The sequence below is a fragment of the Lutjanus erythropterus genome, chromosome 16 (assembly GCF_056507025.1).
Source record: "Lutjanus erythropterus isolate fLutEry1 chromosome 16, fLutEry1.hap2, whole genome shotgun sequence".
NCBI lineage: Eukaryota > Metazoa > Chordata > Actinopteri > Lutjaniformes > Lutjanidae > Lutjanus > Lutjanus erythropterus.
Window position 1 is genome coordinate 35594444 of NC_139332.1, and position 25030 is coordinate 35619473.

General features: G+C 38.8%; 1 protein-coding gene across 1 annotated transcript in view; it reads right to left on the bottom strand.

Moving 5' to 3' along the window:
- Positions 1 to 4527: 4527 nt before the first annotated feature.
- Positions 4528 to 25030, bottom strand: part of enpp2l (ectonucleotide pyrophosphatase/phosphodiesterase 2-like) — a 55319-nt gene continuing 34816 nt past the window's right edge. The window contains exon 25 of the mRNA XM_084739994.1: positions 4528 to 4940. Within this exon, the coding sequence (XP_084596120.1) occupies positions 4770 to 4940 (171 nt within the window). The 3' untranslated portion in view covers positions 4528 to 4769. The remainder of the gene's footprint in view (positions 4941 to 25030) is intronic.

The following is a 25030-nucleotide window of genomic DNA, read 5'->3' on the forward strand; positions in this document are numbered from 1 at the left end:
GTTTTCTTAATCCCTGACAGCATATCATGATCATTTTGTGATTTATCACAGCAAACATGTTACAGATTTACAGAAATGCCATCTTTTTAAAACACATTTGGCATTTCTGTGATGCATCACCCACAGCTGTCAGAAAGACAGCTCATTGCCTGTGGCAAGAATTCGTTAAGTCACTGTTTTAGCTATGTTTTATGTTACAATACCATTATAGCATTTTAATATCATTGTTTAATGATATTATTGTTTATTGTTAATGGTATTATTGTTTATGGGTTATTGTTAAAATTTCATTTTGATCACAAGTTATCCATTTTCAGTGCAGAACTGTGAAACAAGCTGTATTTTTGTATTTTTGTTCAAGGTCGTGGACTGTTCACATGGGAATTATTGCAGGTCAAATATAGGTCACATTTAAAAACTAACGTGAACCACCAAACAAAAAAATCGCATCTGTGTAAAAAATCGTAATTGAGCATCAAGATCTGCCGTGTGAACTAAGGCTTTGTCTCTGTTTGATCAGTTTGGCACTGCATCTCATTCAGTTTAATAATCTCCATGAAAATTCTGTTGCCTCAGCTTCTCTTTCAAAACTAGTTATGTTCTGTGAAATTAACTGTTAAATTGTGTAGCATGAGACTTTGATTATTTTTAAGTTGCATCAAAATTATGTTTCATGCAATTTGCGACCTGCAACTAGTTGCGTCAAAGTTTCACAGTGTAAAGCAAGCCTAAGGGGAGGGTATTCAGTTGTTTACAATCAGTGTTGTTTTTGTAATTTCACAAAAAACATCTTTGTTTTTCTCCACATTTCTTCACACACTATAACCTGGAAATCATCTGTCTTGTTGTTAAGCGCCCGTCATTGTTTTTGCTCAGTCCCTGCAGGCCAGAGAAGTTCCTCCAAGTCAAACTGGGAAAGTTGTGTCACAAAATTGGAAGGAGATTACTGTCTGAAACATCACTGTGTGCCAAGCTCAGAGCCATTCACCAGGCTGACACGCAACTCAGTGTCATTCATGCTTTGTTATGGAGCTCCTTAACATGTAACACCAAAAAGAGATTAAATCTTTCCATACAGATTAATCATGTTTTGTGACACAGTGAGCTCAGATTTTTAACTGGTTAGCTTTCTATTGATGGAGGAAAAAATGACAGCCAGGTTGTGTTTCAGGTCTTAAATTGACCTTATTTATGCACAGAAGCTTTTGACTGTCATCACACAATCTGCACATAAAAACTGGATTTGCTGCATAAGTGTTGCTTCCTCTCATGTGGTGCTGTTAAACAGAATGAGAGACGTGGCTGATTTTGCCCCCTGATTGTGTGTGTGGTTGGCAGTGTTTAAATATGACCATGTTGTTGAATAGAAATGTCACAATCTGCAAAGTAAAAACTTATTATGTTACTTACAGAGACCCAACAATTCCCAGCAAGCACAAGCATGCTGCACATCCTTCAGACTTTGCCGCTTTTCTCTTTTAAGCTGTATTTTCTTTTTTTCTTTTTTGAAACATGTATCACCTATGGCAGAAACACACCGCAGACACATTGGAAAATGAAGCGTGAGGTTTGGATTAAAGAGCAGCAGACCTTGAGACAATTGACAGTGTAGTTGGCATCTTTCAACCATGCAGTCAGATAAGCTGGACCCACTGCCGTGGACCACCCCAGGAGGCGAGCAGTGGTAAGAGCCGTGCTACAGCTGGGACTCGATGTCCGATCAGGAATAGGAAATGTATGATACAGGACTCAGGCTGGACGAGCACAAGGGAGCCAGAGACTGGTATGCCCTCACAGAGAGACCTGCTCTACCACAACATCGCAGATCAAGGTGGTCTACTTGACTGGCAGATTGCAGATCATACTCTGAAACATGCAGGTCGAGGCCCGGCAGGTTGAGGGTCGGACAACTGTGTTTACATGATGCTTCATGCAGAAATACATGATGGATATTGGGCCTCATGCAAGAACAAGATGAAAAATACATGCCATAATAGGTACATATTGCAGCAGAGGATGTCCCCCTGGACAGAGACTTGCATGAAGCTGCAAACCATTGTTTGTTTGAGATGAGTCATTTCCATGGTTGCTTCTTGCTGAAGCACACCTAAAACACACCCGTAGCTGCCAGTGGTCCCTCCAAGGACACTGATTGGCTCGTGCCACCTCTGGTGCGGACACAAACGCATAACTTGGAGCCTGGCAAGATGGATTCTCGTGAATAAATAATATAATTCAAAACACAGAGTCAAACAGGAGGATGTAAACATAATTATGAGGTGAATTTTAGTGATGAAATAAGTGATGTGAAAGCTTGCTGATGGAGAAATGCTTCATTATACACACAGAAACCGACAATTTGCTTTAAACAAAGATGTTGAGGTTGAGCAACCATACAAACTCTGCAGATGTTGAAGGAAAAAACACACGGATCAGATTTCTTACAGTAAATCAGCAGCCATTCAAAAACAGAAGCAGAAAATTGGACGAAATGAAGAAATCAGTTCCAGTTCTCTATGGCTTTTATTTGAAAGACTACAGGAATATACATGGCTTCAGCTACAGTTTGGCAAGCTCTTAAGTCATTTTATTGATTATTTAATCTGTTCTACTGATTACCTCGATAGCTAGCTATATTAACTTATCAGTGTAATGTTACGAAATACTAAACATGAAAAAATACAGGTTCTGACTGCTTTCATTTGTGTAGAGTTAAAAGTGTGAATGCAGGAAGTCAAATGAGTCGACTGTGGTATCAAACTGAAAATGAGACCAGTGTTGTTGGGCCGCTGATGCTGAATTAAAGGAAAACCACGCTGGACAGCCTGATTCTACTTGTAGCTTTAGCTGTCTTCAGTCACTTTGCAAAGACACTGGGAGCCAACAATTCTGCAGGACACAGGTGGCTCAGCATGAAGGTGGATGTCTAATATTGAATTGAATGCCATAATGTCTATTATATTCTTTTTGACCCACCAAACTTATGGTGTGTGTCCACAGGATCAGTCATCTGCACATTTCCCATTCACAAGCAATTGTGCAGTGCATGCTGGTAGCACCACAGATTTAAATGTGGACACTGAAGTACAGACGTCTTCTTTTTAAATAAAAAAATTATAATTTTCCTTTAAGGCAGCATCAGTCTTTTCACCTCTTTGAAATTAAGCACTATGTCACCTATGTTACATATTTCTATCTTATTACAGTAAACGGGGACAGATCTGATACACTAGATTAATACTGTAACACTAGGTGCTGTTATTATTAGATTCTGCATAATAAATATGAAAAATTGTATAAAAATATACACCTAGATGATCAGCTGAGACAGAGTGAGGGAAAGAGAGATGGAGGAGGATGTGAAAACAGACAGAAAATTATTGCCTTTGGCGTGTGTGTGTGTGTGTGTGTGTGTGTGTGTGTGTGTGTGTGTGTGTGTTTAATATTTATGGACATGTTGATGTGCACCGGGGCTCAAAAATTTAATTATTTCATTTTCTTGTTTTTTTTTTTTCCTGTCCGTTCCAGAGGAAATTTCTTTCATCTTGTATGTTGGCAGGACCACCTTCCAACTGTACTGCTTATGATTGATGAAAACTGTCAGCAGACCTTAAAAAGCAGGAAGGAGCTGTGCCAGCCTTGATCATTTTTTTCCACCATATTGCTACAATTACTGTACTGCACTGACATTTTGTTCCATTTGCAGGCCACAACACATCATTTTTTCATGATGTTTAACTTGCTCAGTCACACATAAAACAACTGTTACAGATTTATGTGAAAAACACCATTAATAATGATGAAAATGGTTTGGGTTTTTCTTCTCATGTATTTAAAGCCACATTAATTTTTGAATACTTCCTGACCCCGGTGTACACAGGACAAGTCCTCTGTGTGTGTACGAGCATCTGTTACATGTTTATATGTATATTGCATCTCGTTTTAAAGGACTAGTTTGACATTTTGGGACATAATGTGTTATTTCGTGAACTTTAGGTGGATTTCCTTACTTTTGGTCAGTAGTACAGGCTAGCTGTATTTTGGTTTCATGTCCTAATGCTAAGATAAGCTAAGCTAACTCGCTATGGACTATGACAGTGGCATCAATCTTTGCATTCAACTCTCAACATGAAAGAGAATAAATGTCAAACTATTCCTTTAAAGAATCATACCAGCCCAGTCTTAGCCCACTATTATATTATTTTGCAAACCATGCTGCAGATATTGTATTTTTCCAACTTTTCAGTTTGCTATGAGACTTTGACAAAACAGACCTGTGATTTCTATGGGTAACAAAATACACCAAGAATACAAATTATTTATAGTTAAAGGGCTAAAACAGCAGCATTGTCCTTTATGTTGGCATGAGGATGCATGGATGGATTTATGAAATATGTATTGGCAGCTGTCGATAAAATCCCACAACCTGCATCATTCCTGTGCTAGTTTATTCATTCTCAGAGTTATTGGATAGTGTTCAATATTCCTGTTCTAATCTTCCAGACTTCTACTTGCCAAACCATTCTTAAAAACATGTTCCCTTTTTCCAAGCACTTCTCGAGCAGTTCCTCAGGAGTGGAACAATGATGCGTCGGCTGTCCAGCAAACGTGTGGTGAAAATGCAGAATTTTTGCAAAGGGCTACATCCTGTATGTGTGTGTGTGTGTGTGTGTGTGTGTGTTTGTGTGTGTGTGTGTGTGTGTGTGTGTGTGTGTGTGTGTGTGTGTGTGTGTGTGTGTGTGTGAGTGTGTGTCTGTCTCTCGGCGCGTCTAGTCGTCGCTCTCGAAGGTGTGCAGGTAGGTTTTTAGGCTCAGGACACTGGTGTACGTGAGGTTGGTAGACCGGTAGAGGTCCAAGCCTGTCAGGATCTCCACATCTCTGACTCGGGCGGTATGGAGGTTCAGCAGGTCTTCGACCCACTGCGACTCATCCTCGGCATTCTGCAGAGACACAGATGGGGAGGGAATATTCTGATTTTGCTCATTAAAACTCAAGCTTCAGTAGTTTTCTTGCAGCAATAACCATGAATAAGGATCGAAAGTGGGGATAAAAATACTGCAGTAATGCAGATCATACTGTTTTATATTGTGCAGCTGATTCTGTCCAATTAGCCTTCAAGAAATTGCAACTCTCCATTGGCGTTTCATGAAAATCAAACCAATTTAATTTTGCTATTCTTCAGAATCAGAAACATACACTTTAGCATGCATATCGTCACTTAACTGGGTTTAATCATGCAACATTTTAGCAACTACATTTTTATCACAAGTTTAAATTTGTTTCTGTTGTTCTACTAAATCATTAAATGAGACATCAGATGTTCACAAGTGAGAATGTTCTGCAGGAATGCTTTGTAACTTTTCTTTGTCTCTAAAACACATTTCCTTTTGTTTAGACAGAAAGACGACTCGCACCAAATAGAAACAACACAGGCAGATTTATTGATTGCAAATGCTGGGACTGCTAAAATTTTATTTTCAACATATCTGCAACTCCCCCATGAATCATAGCCCAAACAGATGTATCCACTTTAAAAAAAAAAGTATTTTGTGAAAGGAGCATTTAAACCTATTTCACGGTGACTGTTAATTTATTATTACTGAGAAAAAACAATAATTTAACGTGATCCTCTCTCAGTGATAAATGCTGGTAGTTGGACATATATTGATAATAATACTGCTGAATTTTTTGGGAAGTCTGTCCAAAAATGAGGCACTGAACCTCCAAGTCTTTAAGGTAAAATGTGAGAAATGTTGTGGTTTATGCTGTTAAATATATTTTATTAATAACTACTGACAACTAACAATAATAAAGTTTATTTGTACAGCACACTACAGGCAGATGACAAATGTTATTGCAGCTATAAGCTGGTAGCCAAAGAGCCTCAGGTGTTGACAGCAGCTGACACTCAGATCTGCTGCTGCCAGCCGAAGCGGCCTCTGAAACCAATGCTGCATGCTGTGGAGCTTCAGTTAGCAATGAAAAAAATGATCCAGGGAGTCCAGTTTGAGGAACAGAATAATGCATTTAAAGGCTGAACAGATGGTTTAGAATTACATAAGGAAAAAAATCACAACTGAAGAAAGAGTTGACCAACTTTTCATCAAAGGCTAATAAAGAAGGGAAGGAAATGCAACACCTATTTTATCCACAAGCAGTGTTCACACGTTTGATTAACCACAGCGGCGCCCTGCGGAATGACGCTCATCGCACCAAAAGTTTAACCTAGTTCAACTTTTTTGCCGGAGGCCCCTGTGCACAGCAATGAGAGGTTGAAACTGACATTAACACATATAAAAACATAAACACTAAACGCTGCATTACACTGTGTCCAAGGAAGAAAGGATTCCCACAATGGGTGAGGTTTACTGGTCTGTCGAAAACCTGTTTTAATGGGGAACAATCTTTTATACAGGTCTGCAGGCTTTCAAGGTGAGTGTGGGAATTTGATATTTAAAGCGCAGTTAACTGAAGACAGGAGGTATGTTGATCTGCAGGATTACGCAATTGCACATGGCTCACACACTGTAAACAGTGTTTAAATGTCATGCAACTTCTTTCTAAATATCAGACTGGGTGTTTATAATGTGAGCGGTGGAAATAATCACAAACACAGATGAATTAAATAAGGAAAGAATGAATTATTTTGCAACAGTGGCATGTCATGCCTTCTGCTTCCTCTTAGCAGAGTCTCTATCTCTCTCTCCCTGCCTCTGTGTGATTGATTACAGAGTGGGATCAGATGTGCAGGCCAAGCTGCAAATTTTTCTGCTCTATAAATCAGACCTCAACTCCACCACGCTGCCAAATCGCAGATTCAGCTGTATGTGTTTAAGCTGTATTACTAACTGCTGTCTCCTGTGCCTCAGTCACCCGGCCTGATTCCTGCCTCCATCTCACTCCTGCAACACACTCTGGATCTTGTCAAACTCTGGACTCTCACACTGGAACTCTGGACTCACCCTGCCTCCCTTGCTCAATCCTCTGACTCAGGACTCACCCCCTGTCCTCCCACCTTGTAAAGATTAATTCATTAAGTACTAAGTAAAATAGTAAAATAAAAAATTCCTTTTGTCGTACCATTTCCCCGCATCAGTGTTCTGTGTTTGCATTTGGCTTCATATTCAGTAGTCCTATGTAACATGACAGAGTAATAAACAGCTCATCACCTTGTAGCATAGTCTTTACAATGTCTTGCACTCCTGCAGTGTTCCTGCAGCCTGCCTGAGCTTCTTTGTGTCTGGAGAGGAAGGGACAGGAAACAACTCCCTTCAACTACAGATCCCATATTAAATAAAGATTCAGTTGATTTATATACCATCTATGTCTGCAACTCGTGATTTGGACTCATTTTTGCACATACAGTTGCTACATATTGTTCCTTTAATTGTCAAATAATGATGCAAATTCTTTGTTGGTTCCAGCAACAATTAGTCTGATTAATCAATCAGGTTGATTAGTTGATACAAAATTAATTAGTTAACATATTTGTTGGTCTCAGCCTCTCTAGTGTGAGGATTTACAACTTCTCAACATCTCAGTCTCTCATAACTCCTTTTGAATTCTTGAACAGTTTTTTTTTTTAAATGAAATAATCAGTTGGAAGACGACACATCGAGCCTGTGATGAGCATTTGTCCCTGTTTACTCAGATACTGTGACTGAACGATGACTTGAGCAAAAATGCTGCATGAATCAACAATGAATTGTTAGTTACAGCCTTAAATTGTTGTTTCAAGACATTTAAGATGATCTCATTTTACAGAGTAAATGTCGGACTAATTTATTGAAAATGATTTTCCTTTAATTCAGCCCTAAACTCAAAGTTGAATCATTTCGTGCTGACATGAATGACTGAACTCCTGCCAGGAATGCAACATACATAAAGGTCCGGATTTATGCAGGTAATTAATTGTAACTGAATGAAGAAACATTTCCAGATTAAGTCTATAGATAATTCCATATAGTAATAATTTCCAAAAACACCAAGCATCTGATAATCTGGCCTATGACTGACGGACCCCAGCACATCCTGTGGTGAATGAGTGTGTTTTGTATTCCTTCTTAACCAATTATGTTTCCTTTCAAATCGTTCTGTAATGTGTATGAATATGTTCCAACGTTACCAAAGATGATGAATCAGTGTTTGTGTTGTGGTTTCATGAAAAGGATTAACACCCACAGGTAATGACTGTCAAATTATGCTCCGTGACACATGACTTGACACACATTCATCAAAGTAACAGTTGGAATATGTGAGAAGTTGCACACTGATCAGCAGTTGAAGCGTCTCCCTGGATCTGGTTTTTCAAGAGCAGGTTTGAAAAAGTGTTTGTATTCCCAAAATCTGAGGTAAACCAACACCAGACTCTGACTAAACTGGCAGTGTGAAAGGTCCCTGAAGTACAACACACGCACCGAACACAAACTTCACATGGAGCAATGCTGTTTGTGCATAAATGTGGTTAAATTGATCCCTTCCAGGGTCATCAACGTTCATCACTGCTGGGAAACAGGATCATCCTTATGCGTCATACATGTGGCACCTGTTATTAATATGCTGTAATTTACACAAATGTACAAAATAGGCCTAATTTAAAGCCACCCTGCCCTCGGGTTTTTTGAAATAATCAGTGATACTTGGCTGGGAGCTGTTGGGGAGTGCACAGTATTTATAGCTGTTGAATGACTAACTGAGCTGAACTGAACTTCTCAGGTAAAGCATTTAAAAATGTGTCACAGACCTAACAAGATACATGCTGGCACAAGCACAGGTCAGAGGTTTGAGGCCATATTCAGTCTTAATTTACTCAGAATACCGTGGAGACGAGAGTCACAGCCTGGACAACTTTGTGCGACTAATGAACTTGATTTCTCAAGTTTGTTCTTTATTGTTTGTTTGTACTTGATCCAACCTAATCTTATCCAGTTCAAAATGTAGCTTAAGGGAAAGTTTTAGAAGTGTGGATTTCATCACTTTTGAACAGAACCAGGCAGGCGGTTTCCCTGTTACCGGTCTTAATGCTCAGCTAGGCCAACTGGCTGCTTGCTGTAGCTTCATACAGGACAGCAAATAGGCATCTTTTCCAAAATGCTGAACAGGGGAAGCATGTTTTGGGTTATTTATGTACTTTGTCTTTGATTTCTAGTTGCCAAATCCACATTGTATCAATTGTTTAGATGCAGACAGATGAGCCAGTGTTTTGCTCAATTACATCAAGGTGATGGCAGATTAAAAACTTAACAAAATGAGACAATTATTCCACACCAAAGGCCAAAACCAGCACAATCATGACATCCAGGAAATCTCGTCAGTCTGTGCTTCATTTTTTAATGCACCAGAGATGGACGTGTGAAACAAAACTTCATGGTTCCTTACTACAGATCAAACAGAACAAATGTTGGCATAAACAAAACAAACGCATGCCAAAATAACACAAATGATCTCCCGGCACTCTGTTAATATTTGTTCATGTCTCTGTGTCTTCGTCATTAACTGACATGTGCTCCAGACTAAAGGCATCAACTCCTGTAAACACTGTCAACGTCAATAACCAGGAATGAGGAAAAACAGAGAGATCCAACCAGATAGTGTGACACAGCATTTATTCATCAAACCACACTGGAGAGTTTAAATCCTCTCATTACTTTCCCTTACTTTTGGATAACCTCAATAACTTCAACATTTATACATTAAAAAGTTATTCTGTCTAGTATATTTTTTTCCTGTACAGACGGTGAGCGTATGCACAGAACCAGGGTTTGCGTCCTGTTTCCCCGTGTATAGTTCACGACCTCAGCTGTGGTTGGGAAATGATTGATTTGGTCAAAATTATGGAAAGTGTTTAAAACATTTGAAACTAAATGCCAGGTTAAATGACTTAAAATTACAGACAAAAAGCTTAAAATGCACAGACATGGCATGCGAAATTCTCATTAGAAGCAATGTGCTATTTATACGCCATCTCATGAGATCATGTTGGTTAAAGAACAGCTAGTGAACACAGTGGAACATTTACATACAGCAGCTGAAGAACCACATATTGTTCTGAGGAGACCGAACCAGAGCTAAAAGGAAAGTGACTGTTAGACGCACAAAAAAAAACTCTCTCAAAAAAAAATGGTGATGTGTCTCTGATGTACCTGCTGGATGTGTCACAATAATAGAACACAGTGGTTAAATGTCAGGTCTTCATTTGGTGTCCTTCTGACTCCTAGTGGTCAGAAATAGACTAATGCAGCTTTGAGGATCATTTTTCATTTATGTAGGATCATTTCAAGAGAGAACTTGAGGGTTGAGGGTTTTCTTTTGTTTGTTTGTTTGTCAGAGTTTTCTTAAAGCAACTTCTAGACCAGTCACTCCCAAAGTCTGGGTCAGGAGATTTTATTTGGGCCCACTAAAAAATAAAAGACTATGGAGGAAATTCTGCAAATGTGAGGTTTATATCTGCAGTAAACCTTTCATATAAAGCATGTAAAATATGTGTATTTTTTAACTGATGAGAGTAAAAAACAAAACATGCACTCATTTTGTCTCATTTATGAAGTAGGCTAAAATGTTCTGCACTGGAAAAATGAAAAAGTTGAGAAAATTCAAACTTCAAACTCTTTTTTTGTTTTGTCAAGATAATTAACTTTTTTTCTTTAGATAAACTTGAATCTTTGAGTTTTAGAAACACCCAAAAATTGTTTTTTCAGAAACTGAATTGTCGCCGTTGAAATTTTGAGTCATGTCAACTTTTTCTTAGGTTTGTTTTCATTCCTAAATGCATTTTTTTTTAATTAGAAAGTATTTTAATCAAATGTATATATGCACACGTTAAGATAATATATGGCGATGTGGGAACGTTCAGGAACATTCAATAATGCACAAATCAACTCCCACTGGGTCTGTTGTGAACTGGGTCATGATGGTTTGTCATTTTTAAAAAGCAGCTCCCCAGAAAAAAAAAAAAAGGTTTGGGAAACACTGATCTGGACTAATTCTGTTATCTATATTTACATTCTGTTTATTATTTAAAGCAACTGTCCTCATGTCCAGGTGTTACGCAACTTTAATTGATGAATAAATAAATGACTAAGGACTAACAAGCATCAGTGATGAGATGATGAGTCAGGCCTATATGGTTGTGAGACCAAAAGGTCACGGTCTTTAGTGAACAATAAACAGTCACAAGATCAATAATGTGAGGTGATTAGTTTCAGGTGGGAGTTCTTTGGGAAATAATACTTGTGACTTGACACTTTCTGGCTTGTTTTCTTTTGCTGTGGTTAAAAGATGACTGACGTGTGAAGAGCACACACTTTAGTTATTACTCTAATGGAGAGTGATGACTAAAACAACACTTGATGTGTTTGAACATTCCCTACTTGAAGTTTCCTCTTCTGTACTTCTGTTTTTCAGTTTTAGCAAGGTGAAAAAATATTATATATATATATATATATAAACAAAAAAATATTATATATATATATATAAACATTCTTTTCTTATTTTTGGATCATATCTTTATAAAAATGTGTATATAATGATTGGCAGTGGAACTGGACAAATGTGTGTTGTGTGTTGCGTGTTGTGCAATTTGTCTGTTCAGAAACATGTGACTCTTGAGATCATTTCTGTTATTATTAGGCTGCATTACCATCATGGCTGTATGTGGAAAAATGGTTTGACCATCAGATACAGTCCACCACTGCTGGACTCAAGTGCCCCTGTTAGAGGAAACGCCCTCTTAGATGCCCCATTAACGGACAAAACATGATAAAGTGTCCTCTAAAGTACCCTTCTAGTGGACAAAATGAGATGACGTGCATCACGACTCTGGACGTGTTGGTTCCCCACGGAAAACAATTGGTGCCCTTTTTATTTATTTATTTATTTATTTTACAACCTGATTCCACCCCAGACCTCTGCAGACACCGAGCCACAATGTTATTTTCAGCATCTGCACCAGATTTGGTGATTAATGATAATAGCTCTAAGCAACACTTTTAAAAATGTTGTAATGTAAACTTTAGCTGATTGAGAATAAATGTTCACATCAGGAGCATCAGACAAAAGCTCCCATTAAGCCAAATACCAGGTTTAAAAGCCTTTGTACTTGCATATAACTGCCACATGCTGTTAACACCACAGTGAAAATGGATACAGCACTTAGCACGATTGTTAGATTGCAGTTAAATTTTTGATGCTGATGTTTTTGGGGTTTTTTTCTTGTTGTCAACAACCACATGAAAAGACCCAAACCATGAACGTCTCTATCAACAAGATTTTTGTGAGTAGCAATTAATAAAGTAGTAGGAAAAAGAAGAACAGGGAAACTGAGACAAATGCACAAACAAGTTTTTTTTTTCATAAACAAATTAAAGTGAAAAGTTAATGCTTCATGATGACAATGGAACATTAACTTAAAATCATAAGTCATGACAGACACGATGAGGAAGACACTAACCGATCAAACTAATTAACACCCACCCTTCCTCTGATTTTTTTAAGAATAAAAGTCAAATTATCTGATTTCAGATCATTCAGACGTCTCACTGGCCCTGTCTTGCTCTAGTCTCCCTGCTTTGAAGCTGCAGACCAGATTAGAGATTGACTACAGGTGCTGCCAATCCCTGCAGGAGGAGGAGGAGGAGGAGGAGGAGGAGGAGGAGGAGGAGGAGGAGTACCTGGTGCAGAGAGCACAGCAAGGACCGACCACACACACACACACACACACACACACACACACACACACACACACACACACACACACACAATGGCACATAACAGAATGAACAGTTTTTCAAATGTATTTTTTCTTTTTGGTGCTTTGAGCACCAGAAGCCAAGTGCTATTTATTTCCACAGCAGACAACTCTACAGCTGATTTCTCCAAAACTCAGCAACTCTCACCAAAACTACCCAGATGGTTGTATTTTTGATCTGGGGGCGAACTATCCCTTTAAAGCAGTGTTTCCCAACCCTGGTCCTCAAGGCACACTGCCCTGCATGTTTTAGATGTTTCAACTTACGACGCATGTAGCGCTACGAAGGCTCTGGGAAACGGGGCCCAGGTTGTTTTCAGGCTTCTGCAGAGGCTTGATGATGAGCTGATCATTTGAATCAGGTGTGTTGGAGCAGGGAAACATCTAAAACATGCAGGGCAGTGTGCTTTGAGGACCAGGGTTGGGAAGCACTGCTTTAGAGTAATGTATTATCTACCATTTTATCATTCGGTGGTCAGGGTGCAACGCCTGGTTTGGGTTGACCCTCAGGCTCACACAGCAACTGTGTTTGCACAGTTTGTCCAGGCTTTAATTCGTTGGGGACGTCAACCTAAACATCGCTCCACTAAAACTGGCTTCATCACTGCCAGCGTCACCTTTAAAAACAACTCATGGAGTCCTTGTAACTTAACTAGGTAAACAAGGATAACTCAGTTATCTTTACTGCCCCCTCAAGAAAATTTGTTGTGCAGCGAGGGTTCACATGAAAAACACAACAGAAAAGGGCAACATCATAAATAAATAAATAAATAAATAAAAACAATAGATGAAAACCACAAGTTCAAACATGCAGGAATGCAAATGCCAATGCCAAAGTGCAAGTGTGCAAAATGTGCATGGACTGCAGTCAAGGTGCTAGTTGCTACTGAGCATATTTATGGCACTTAGGTCTTTTAGTCCTCCGAACAGGCGCCCTGAAACAGTGAGGACAGAAGCTCAAACTCCCTCTGGAGTGGGTGGACCAGTGCAGCATTAACCCTCCTGATTACCTGCCTGTTATAAATGCTCAAAAGCTTCATCTGATTCCTCGCTGAGACTTTACTGGCAGTTTTAACAAAATGAACGAGTTGATTCCTACAGGACAGATTAAGGTTCCCAACCCAAGCAATAACGCAAAAAGTTAAAACAGATTCTATGAAACTTCTGTAAAAGTGGGTCATTGTTTTTGTCAAGAAATAATGTCAGCAGGTGAAAAAGTCAAATTGTTACTGAGAACACCTGAATATTTATACATCTAAGCTACATCGACATCCATACTTTTTGCAACAAAACACTTTTTTGGCAGTGGCCTGGCGGTGACCTCCAGAAATCAGTTATTGTGTTTTTCATTTTAGACCGAGACCTCTCTCTATTGTCACCAGGAAGGAGGAGCAGGAACGCAGGAACAACTCCTGGAAACACCCACTCACACATATTATTTTTCCAAAGAGTCATCCAATGTTTTTTCAGCTGTCAGGGGTGATTTGTAATGATCTTGAAGTGACATCTGAATGCACCTGCTGCACATATTACTACACTTCCTTGAACTGAAAGATAATTTCAGTTCCGTGAAAAATTTGGTCCACCAAGTCCACCTGGTAGACGCTAAAGTCTTTGCTGTTGTATCCCATCCAACCCCGACCACCAGAGAGATGGTTTCTTGGCATGGTTGTTTACAACGTCCCCCGACAAAGCTGTGTAGCCCCGTCAATCCTCTTGTGTGGGAGTAAGTTTCTACTTGACTCTGTAGTGTCTCTAATTTCATTCAGTTTATTCAAATCAATCAGTGAGCTCGCTCTTACTAAATCATTAATGTTTTGGTTGTAAGCAGATTGCTATCAGAGATATTAAACTTATTGGTGAATCCAAACTTCATGAAAGATAATAGTCACACAATAACACAAGCAAACTGACAAGGCGAGTTTGAATGGAATTAGAAAGTGTGATATTTAGCTTACGTAATATTTCCTGTCAGAAAAGGTAAAGTGGTGAAAATATTCTTAATATTGCTGACACTTAGTTTGGACACATTTTCCTCAATTGTTTTCTTTATTGGAGACACCACAAATATGAAATTATGACTCATGTAAAAACTGTGAAAACAAGGCATAATATGTTATATTTTAGATTCTTAAACAGCAAAAAGACTCTTGCACACTGTTGTTTGTGCTCGCAAAGAAAGTCTTTGATTGGAGTGTGCAAGGCCTTTTACTTTTTATTGTCAGCCCATGGTCTTCTCCAACACACCTGTCGACCTACAAATGTGCAAAACATTCTTGTTCTTTAATATTAGATACACTATAGAAGACAGCTTTGGACACCGTTGGTATAATCTGAGCCATTTCTGATAAAAAAAGAAAAGAAAAAGAAAAAGAAAAAACAGTGAATGAGGAGTCTAAATATATTCCTACAATTTGTTTTGGTATCGTACCTGATGTTGGTTTCTCCATTTAGAAGATAAAGACACAAACGACAAAGGGACGGGAGAGCACAAAGGATAAATGTGCAAATAAAAAAGGAGAAAAAAATCTATGGGCCTGATTGAGCTATTCTCCACAGCATGCAGGCTCAATCAGCTTCTCCGGACGGAAAATCTGATACAGTTGAAATGTCAGGTTTATGATGATGTGCATCTAAAAGCCACAGCTGTAATCAGATCTTTCCCAGTCTCCTCTTCATCCTACGTACTACAGCTCAGTGGGTTTGACAATGAAAAGAAAAAAAAATCACAGTCGCGCTGCTGAAATCACTTGTTCACCCACGCACAAGTTTTAGCCTGATTTTCCACGGTGACAAGGTAACAAAAGAGGTGAAATGCCATGAGACCAGCTCAATCTGGTACAGAATGGGAAAAAAAAACCCACAAACAACTGGGCCAAAACCCGAGCACAATGCAACACTACCAGCGACACACAAACATACATCAGATTTTACATCAGTCTTTCATCAAAGAATTCTACAAGAAAACTGAGCCAACAAAAGACTGCGTGAAAAAAAATGTATGTTTCATCTTAAATAAGGAAACTACTTAATTTTTTCTCCAATATAATCAACAAGTCCCTCTAAATAAATGACAAAATAGGTTGTGAGTGTCTTAAGTAAAACAGCTTCAACAACAGTTTACGTGATCTGCCTCTGCGGTTAATGTGAGTGCTCAGTTTGAGGTTATTTGTGGTCTTGTTTGAAAGGAAATAGTGCCGTCTGCTAGGAAGCAGGATTTGAACTCTGATGTGGGATTGGGCACCAGAGACACAAGTATATTCTTTCACCACGGCTTTTTGTGTTTTGACATCAGGGCTTTGTCACGGTGTTAACAGGATGCAAAACAGAGGAGGAACTGGAGCCAAACGGAGTAGTAGGCCACATAATCAAGCTACAAAGGTCCTCTTTCTGTGTAGAATCAAAGTCGTCCATAAGTGCATAACAGGCTCCAATGCCAGTAAAAAAAAAAAACAAAGACGTCTGTGATTAAATGCAATAAGACGAATAAGCAAAACGTGAAGAAAGAAAATATTCTCACACTTGTTTTCCTTATTAAACAGAAAAATAGAGCCAATCACCTTCAAGTTTCTCACTTATACTTCACTAAGACAAGCTTTTATGACCTCATTAACTAAAATTCACTCATCAAAACTGAATTATTCAGTCTTTCACCAACTCTAAATTCACCGTGTTAGCATGTCACTCTGCAGAGCATTAAATCAGCAAACTAAAATGACAAAATCAGCCCCCAAAAAATTGTTTTGTTAAGAAACAAGCCAACAAAACTTGCTAGCTAATGTTAGCTAACATTTTTAGGGATTTCTTTTGCCCACAAAAAATGTCTACCAATAGAAAAGGATTGTATAAGAATGTTGCATTACATGTGACATCTGACAAGGATGTAGCCTACATATTTAAAAAAACGAATAAAAAATCTAAATAATTATAATAATATATAATATAATAATTATCATTAAACAATACCCACTGGGTTCAGAGATTTCCACCTCTTTTTCTCTTCACACAGACTGAATATGATTGGTCAAAACTACTCAGACTACAGACATAAACCAAATCGCTTCAGATACCAGAGTCTCGTCCTCCGCCTACAGATTCTGCCTTCACATGCAGATGTCTGTGTGTGGAGAATATTGTTTACCATTGTCATCATCATAGATGGCTGATCAGACAGAACGCAACGGGAATTTTAGACATTTGCACAATTACATTCAAAGTCAATGGAAAGACGTGTCTGGGAGCCATTCGCATTTTGGCAATTTCATCCATTGGTGCTGGCTGGAAATGTTTTAAATTAAAATTTTAAATTAAAACCTGAGGAAACACAGACACACTTCACTCATGGTTCGTGCATGTGATCCAAGCCGACTTAGACCCTGTTCAGACCTGGTATTAACATGTGCCCTTGGCGATCTGATCACAAATGGAGAGCTCTGAGTAAATCACAATGCACCTCCAGATGTGACCACTTGTGATATGACCTCATTTCCCCGCTCTGTATGCAAATAAACGCTGAAGCTGTTTTGTCAGTTTGATGTCCGATTACAGTAAATCTCCTGCATCAGCCCTCCGCCAGCCAATCAGCGCTGTCAGCAGCCTGGCAGGTCAGCTCAGCTGGGCACTGCGATTTTATAACTGAACTACGGTCAGGATGATGCACTACTTTTTCTGACTGTGTGTCACAGTCAGACACCACACAGCCTCTGTCCTGTATGTTCTATACAGCAAAACAATGTTATTCACAAGGGGGAAAAAACGTTATGTTTTGCATTTAATGCCAAATTTACAAGAAGGCACAACTGATTAAGAATTTCCAGAATCTTTTTCACTTTCTCACTCTGTATGTGAATCACAGAATTTGCAAAATGCACCACGTCTTACTGGCAGCCCACTGGGCCCACAGCCCAATGTGTTTCCAACAAAGAAATAAATAAGTTAATTGATAAGGACGGCCAAATAGATAAGAATTTGTCATAGAAGACTTTTCACAAAGTTTGTAAAGTTTCTCCTCACTCAGTAACTCACAAAATAGCATGATTTTCCAAAGGAGTCTGGTGTTGTTCACAAACATTTGCCACAGGTAAGAGAAACCAAACACATAATTTGCATTACAATGAAACAAATAATGCAGGATGTCACTTAACTAGATTTCAATGTGGCTCAGGACAAATTTGCATTCGCACTGCGGGAAGTATGTGGTCACATGCAGCCCAGACCACCTCTGAATACGGTCAGAGGTGTTCACACCTGTCCACTCTGAACAGGGCTGTACAGCTAACATACAGCTGGTACACTGGCTGTTATGTACCAGATTTTGTATTATGACATCTCTACGGCTGCACAGCTGCCTTGGCTAAAACCAGAAAACAGTGTCTTATCTCTTATCTCTCCAGCTAACTGCAGCCTTAATTATAATACTCTGCAATGACGCTAGTTCCAGGACAAAAGACAATGTTATTTGCAGAGGCACAGGAGGAGTCAGGGCTCTTTCCTGTCCAAAAGGAAGTCTGCAGTGTGTTCTGGACTTCTGGGTTTTTCAACCTTTCATCATGACAATAAAATGAATAACATAATGATTTCATTTTCACAGGATTCCTAGACAGTGATTCCTTTTATCTGGAAATTTTCAGCATGGGAAAATAACATCTAGGTTTGTCTGACCTATTTTAAAAAAGCATATACTCCACTTTTATTTTTTGGTTTCAGGCGGGTTTAATTAATCCAGTTAAAAACTGCACATCAGAACACTCATCTGATTTGATGCTAAGCAATCTGGAATATTTTTTCCAAACACTTTTTCATGAACTGTCATATTTTAAATTAAGTTATTTATTTACCACACAGGATGATGAAGACCTAATTATCTATGAGATTTCACAAAACTGAGAAATATTGAGTATTTTTTTGACTTTACGATCATCAAATACTGATACTTTGTCACGTCCCTCTGCCTCGCAAGGCCCCCTTTAGCGCCTGAAGTGCTTTCAGAAGTTAGCGTGTGCATTAGCCAAAGCTCATCACAGGTTAGTTAATGATGTTACTGAGTCAATGATGTGTCCCGATTGTGTCTGTAGATCCAAGTAAATCAGAAAAGACTCTCAGTGATGGTGCAACTAAAGTTTTTATTGTGAAAAAATGTCTACCATAAAACGCCTGCTTTTAGAGTGGAGTTTGGTTCAACGGTCTGTAAACTTGAAAGACTGCTAGGAACATTGATTATAATGAACACAGACAGCAGGTCCAGGGTTGAATTTCACTTGTGGACTTTTGTTCTCAGGGGGCCCACTGTTTAAAAGTGACAAACCACCGTGACCTGGTTCACGACAGACCTGATCAATAATTTGTGCAAAACGAACATTTCTGACCATTTCTACCGTAGTTTCCGCATCATCATCGACAAAGGACTTTCCCCACCTGAAGCTAATCGCCTCACATTATTGATCTTATGACTGTTAATTGTTCACTAATCACCGTGAACTTTTGATCACTGTGTGAACTGTACAAACAGTCATGACTCATCACCTCCTCATCTGATGCTTCGTTTATTTGGGGACACAAATAAAATCGACCCAGTCTTTGGGAATGGCTGATGCACGTAGATGTCAAAGGTTACAATCAGCGTGAGATGCAGAGGGGAATACGTGACAGAGCAGTGTGCCTGAAATGAGAGCTTGCTGATGAGACAGAAAACTTCCATGACACGCATGTTTTGTTTTGTTTTATTTGTTCTGCTTTGTTTGTGTTGGATTTCCTCATCCCATTCCATCTGATGCTGCAGGCAAATCACATCATATCCTGAGTCACCGTGACCTATGACTTCACCTTCAAAACAAAAGGTTGTAGAGCTTTAAACAAAAGCCAGTGAAGGTCAAAGAACACAATGACATCTTAAGTGTTTTTCCAAGACATGTACTTCAACACCTACACAGTAAGTGTGTCAATGTGTGTGACTGACTGCATGGACACGCCTACACACAGAACGGGGATTACTGTAACCTGTGATGGCATTTAATGTGGGATGGGACAGCTTTGTTTTGACTTTAGTTATATGAAGTTTCACTCTGAGCCGCATGTTCAGTGTCCCACAACAACTGCCCTGCTGTGCTGCAGCTGTTCTGAACATTTAAACAATTATGACAGACAATTATGTCTGAAAGAAAGCCAGACTTTCGGTATTAGTGTCAGACATGAAAAAAAAAAGCAGAGGAGGAAAGTTGGCTTTTTATTATTTTACATGTTGAGAATAAAATTGAAACTTTATTCTCAACATTTCAAGTACTCTTAACATTTTGGTTTTATTCTCAAGATTTTACCCTCATTTATGGACATTTCAGTTTCATTCTGAACATTTCAACCTCATTAACATTTCAACTTTATTCTCAGAATTTCAACTTTACGCTCAACATTTCGAATTTGTTCTCATTATTTCAACTTCATACTCAATCTGCAAAATAAAAGCAAATCTTCCTTCTCATTTCCCTTTCTTTTTTTTTATTAAAGTGGCTCTATACGTTGTAGTTCGACGTAATAACTTTAGTAAAAGCCCACAGTTGAGACATTAAAACAAACGAGTTCCCATCCATTTTAAATGTGGACATAAAGGTTATAGTGCATCCACAGTCTTGATCCTGGTGTAATTCTTACTGAAAGGTTGCATCATGTGGAGCTTTGTGGTGTTTCAGCAGCTGTTTGTTTTTGATTCGCTGAATCGCCCCGGGGGTCGACACCACTTCTTTTATTTGTCTAAGAAATGTTCCAGCAGCAACATGTGAGCTGTCAAAACATTATGCTTCCTGTTGATTCTGTCATTGTGTCTTTCTCAGCAGTGATGACTGGCTGGAATGACTGACTTGTGCCAGATGTCTTTTTAATGACAGACTATAATAGAATTTAGCAAGAATCCTACATTCATCTCTCCTGTGGTGATAAATGATAAATGATCAGGCTGTTCAGTTTATGTGGGACTGCAAACATCCTGGCACTGTAACTCATGACTGGCTAACCCTTTGTACATTTTTTTTTCATTCCACTGTAGGTGAAATATTTTGCTCTGACACTCCTCTTTTCCCACTATGGCAGAGTTTCCATTTCTGACGCCAACACCACCAGGATGAACCTTTATTCCACCACCATCAGTGTCTAGACTCCACGGATCTTGTTCTATCTCTCATCGTCATGCGCCGACACAACACACTTTTCATGAACGCAGTCCAATTCATTTCATTTCTAAGGACGACAAAGGCGCAACAAACCATCTGGTGTGTGAGGTTAGCAGGTTAGGTTGCAAAATTAGACCCATGCTCATTCAATTTAACTTCGTTCAATAGGGTGCCAGATTTCCATGGAGCCTTCCAGGCGAAAACCAGGCTAAAACACACCGTAAACAGGCCTTAATATGTAACGGAAAAAACACCCAATCTGGCAACACCAGCTACTACAGTGTTGCACCGCCGCATGCGTCATCAAAACACAAAGCAGCATGGAGGCGACAACAACAGCAACATGTAGCAGCAGCACTACCTCAGACTCTTCGTATGATCATTGAAAACAGTTTTATTAGAAGGTCGGTGAGGATTCCAATGAGAAAAATCTTACGTTTTTGTGTAAACTTTGCCCGCTGGGTTTCAAAAAGCAACTCCGCACATCAGTTACAATGTAACAGTTAAACTGTTACATCAACAGCAAACCTGAAACGGCACATTGAACTCGAGCACTCAGGTAGCCTTTCAAGGTATGTGCAAGCGAATAAAAAATCAAGACACTCCAACGTTAAAACTGATAAAATAATTGCTGTCTGTGGTTCTATATGGGCTGTGGCAATAATTTTGAAAAATAAGAGCACGCAGCAACATACTGAAAAAAAAAAGAACTATGAACTAGTTCATTTTTGGAACTGTGAACTTTGTTCAAAATTTTGAATTATGAACTATGAACTGAACTAGTTCATTTTAAAATTTGTGAACTGAACTTTGAACTAGTTCATGTAGGAAGTGAACTTTCCCAACACTGCATGCAGGATTCTGTCCATTATTTCACTGAATACATTTAAATTAAATTAATTTGGGATAATGTAAGTATACAACTTTGTCACCTTTGAACATTTTAACACAGAAATGTTACATATTACAGTTTTAACTACTTCTATTTTCATCGCATTAAAATCTTTAAAATTATTTTTTTTTATCTTACTAATAGGTGTGTCAGTATTTCATTCATTTTAATATTAGATCCCACACATGATCTCACATGCTGTGTTAAGGTTACAAACCCTTACACACACTTTGCACATTATTTTTTCTAGCTCATGATATGGAATACTCCCAGTTTACTCAAGTGTTAAACATAATGTCAATTACACATCAGTAAAAAATAATACTGAGCTTCACAGTAATTTTTATAGAAGAACGGATGACTAAATATGACTCAGATCAACACATTCACTCCTCACACCAGACTGCAACCAAGAGAGAGTGATGTTCAACAGAATAATAGAAACAAATTGCCATTACATGTAATGTACAAATCAGAACAGTTTATTGCTTTTGCCAATTTTATTGGTTTGTTACCAAGAGATTCTTTGGGTCGACTGCAGTTCTGTGAGACTGAGCATGTCTGCCAAAATGCTGGAGATAAGGGATTTAACATCTACTCGTGCACTCATGAATTATTTATGATGTAGTAAAGTGCTGATCCTCATAATGTGTTTCCTCTGCTGGTGGGTGAAACCTGCTCCTGTGGAAACACGTGTCCAACTTGTTCCAATAATGTTCCCTGAGTTCTTCAAAAAGCCGATGTTGTAAACAGAGGGATCCCTGCAGGGATATTACAGTGCATGCAGTTGTGCACTGGCAGGAAATTAGCAGCGTTATCTACCCGCCCTGCATTCATGGATCTGGCAGGTTCCCGGATTTTCCATCAGGCCCTGTGGGCTTCCTGGCACTGCAGCTGGTGCAACACATTAACTTCCAAGACACAACTTAATGGACATCAGGGCAGCTTCCAGTTGAGGGGAACACAGCAGGAAAACAGTGTTCCCCTGTGGGGGGTTGTTAATGACTGGATTATTTAACAAGATGTCAGAAATTCAGCTCATTTAGGGAAGGATGTAACTTCTCTCCTGAAAAGGGGGGACAGAGAGCTCCGGATAAATGTGGCCCCTTCTCTCCAGTTACTTCTCTCTCTCACTTCCTTCCAAAAAACTCAACTTGCTGCTTCTACAGTTTCTCACAAAAGTGAGTACACCCCTTACATTTCTGCAAATATTCAATTATATCTATTCATGGGACAACACTGAAGAAATGACACTTTGATACAATGTAAAGTAGTCAGTGTACAGCTTGTATAACAGTGTAAATTTACTGTCCCCTCAAAATAACTCAACACACAGCCATTAATGTCTAAACCGGTGAATTTTCTGAGGCAGGCAGCGGCTCCATGATTTCTTCATTGTTGCTGCAGCAGGTTGACACAGGAGTGAAGATAAATCCTCTTTTTAATCCCAAAAGTTTGAAACATACACTCTGAAATCCTCTCCTGCCAGCAAAGTAGCCATCATCACAGAGACTCTGTGTTTTTTTTCCTCCAGAAGCACGAGTCAGACCAACCCTTCACTGCAGAGCTCCCCGCCTCTGAGCAGCTGTCTGTTGGCTCTGTGTCTCAGCTCCGCCCGGTCCTCTCGACACTCAGCAAAGCTCCATGATACACGTGAATGAACACGACTGAAGGTGAACTCAGAAGTTCTGAGTTGAGCATGTTGCTCATTAGACTCTTTCCTCTTTATCATAATGCCGTTTTAGAGTGACTTTTCCTGCAGTAGTTTCCATCATTGATTCAAAGTCTCACCAAAGGAACATGCAGCTGCACTAACAGGAGGAGTCCCCAGGTTCCTAAAAGACTTGTGATTGGTTTAAGTCTACCGTCACGGCACAGATTCTCTGAATGCTGCAAACGGAGCCACAGAGGAGGTGCAGGAGTGTAGCTCTGTTTCAGAACACCTGATTTACAATATGCTGAAAGGTTTTTATGAAATTATTTCTCAATTATACCAAAACAATGTTGCCTACTGGAGCTTTAACAGAAGCAAAGAATACGTTTTCCCTAAGATAAAACAGTTGTTCATGAAATGTCAGAAAATGATGAAAGTTTAAACTGAATTTAATGCACTAAAAACCTCTGCATGCTACACATGTAAGGAACTTGTGACAGCTATATCTGACAGCTTTAGTTACTAGTTACTGCTTGCTTTTAATTACGTAATACTTTCTATGCATGACTTTTACTTGTGGTGGAGTATTCCTACTTTAACTAAAGTAAAAGACTCTTGAAACTCTTAATTATAATTGAGAATTTATTAGTTTAGGGTTAGGGTAAGTTTCATTAGGATTCAATCTTATAACTGTACATGTTTTCTATGACTTGTGATTTGTGCGGCTGCATTAATTCAGACATAATTGAAACCCAGTGCGACTCCTCTCATTCTGAACTCTTTGACCTTAAGCACCAGTTAAACCAGTTTAACTTACAGTGACCTCTAGTGGCATTGAGGTGACATCTGCATGACAAAACAGCTGCGTTTACACTAAATCACAGACACATTTAAGCTTTAAAAAAGGTGGGGAAAGAATTTTTGTGATAATCTTAAGTCCGATCAGATTTTTAATCCTTCCTCTGTTTTATCTGAATGATGTCTTTCAGTAATATATTTAGTGATATTTTTAGCTAAACTGAAAAAAAAAGAAGTCTGAAAGCTGAGACTAATTATGATTTATCAAGAAAAATTAACGGACAGAAATACAGTGCAAAGTTCCTTTGAGTCACCTGCGTGGAGTGAATCACCTCATAAAGGAAACTTTCACCCACAAGCACAAATCCACACACAAGATAGAATATAATATGACACTGAGTCATGTTTAACACCAAGTGTTTATGTGGTGCGTGCCTCTGCCTGCGGTCACACTCTGACAGCAGAGAGGAGATTCCTTAATCTGGCTTGTTGTTACAACAACAGGAGACGGGGGCAACAGATCCAAACACTACTACGACTTCACTATTTTATGCAATAAAGGTTTTAACTAAAAATACAGAAAGTTTTTATTATTATCATTATTATTATTATTATTATTATTATAATTATTATTATTATTGTTGTTGTTGTTGTTGTTGTTATTATTATTATCAGTAGTAGTAGTAGTGGTAGTATTGCTGTTGTTGTCATGTCATGTGAGTTTTCCCAAATCTCTCATATAAAATACTGAAGAACTACATGTGGGTGATTGATTTGGAAGG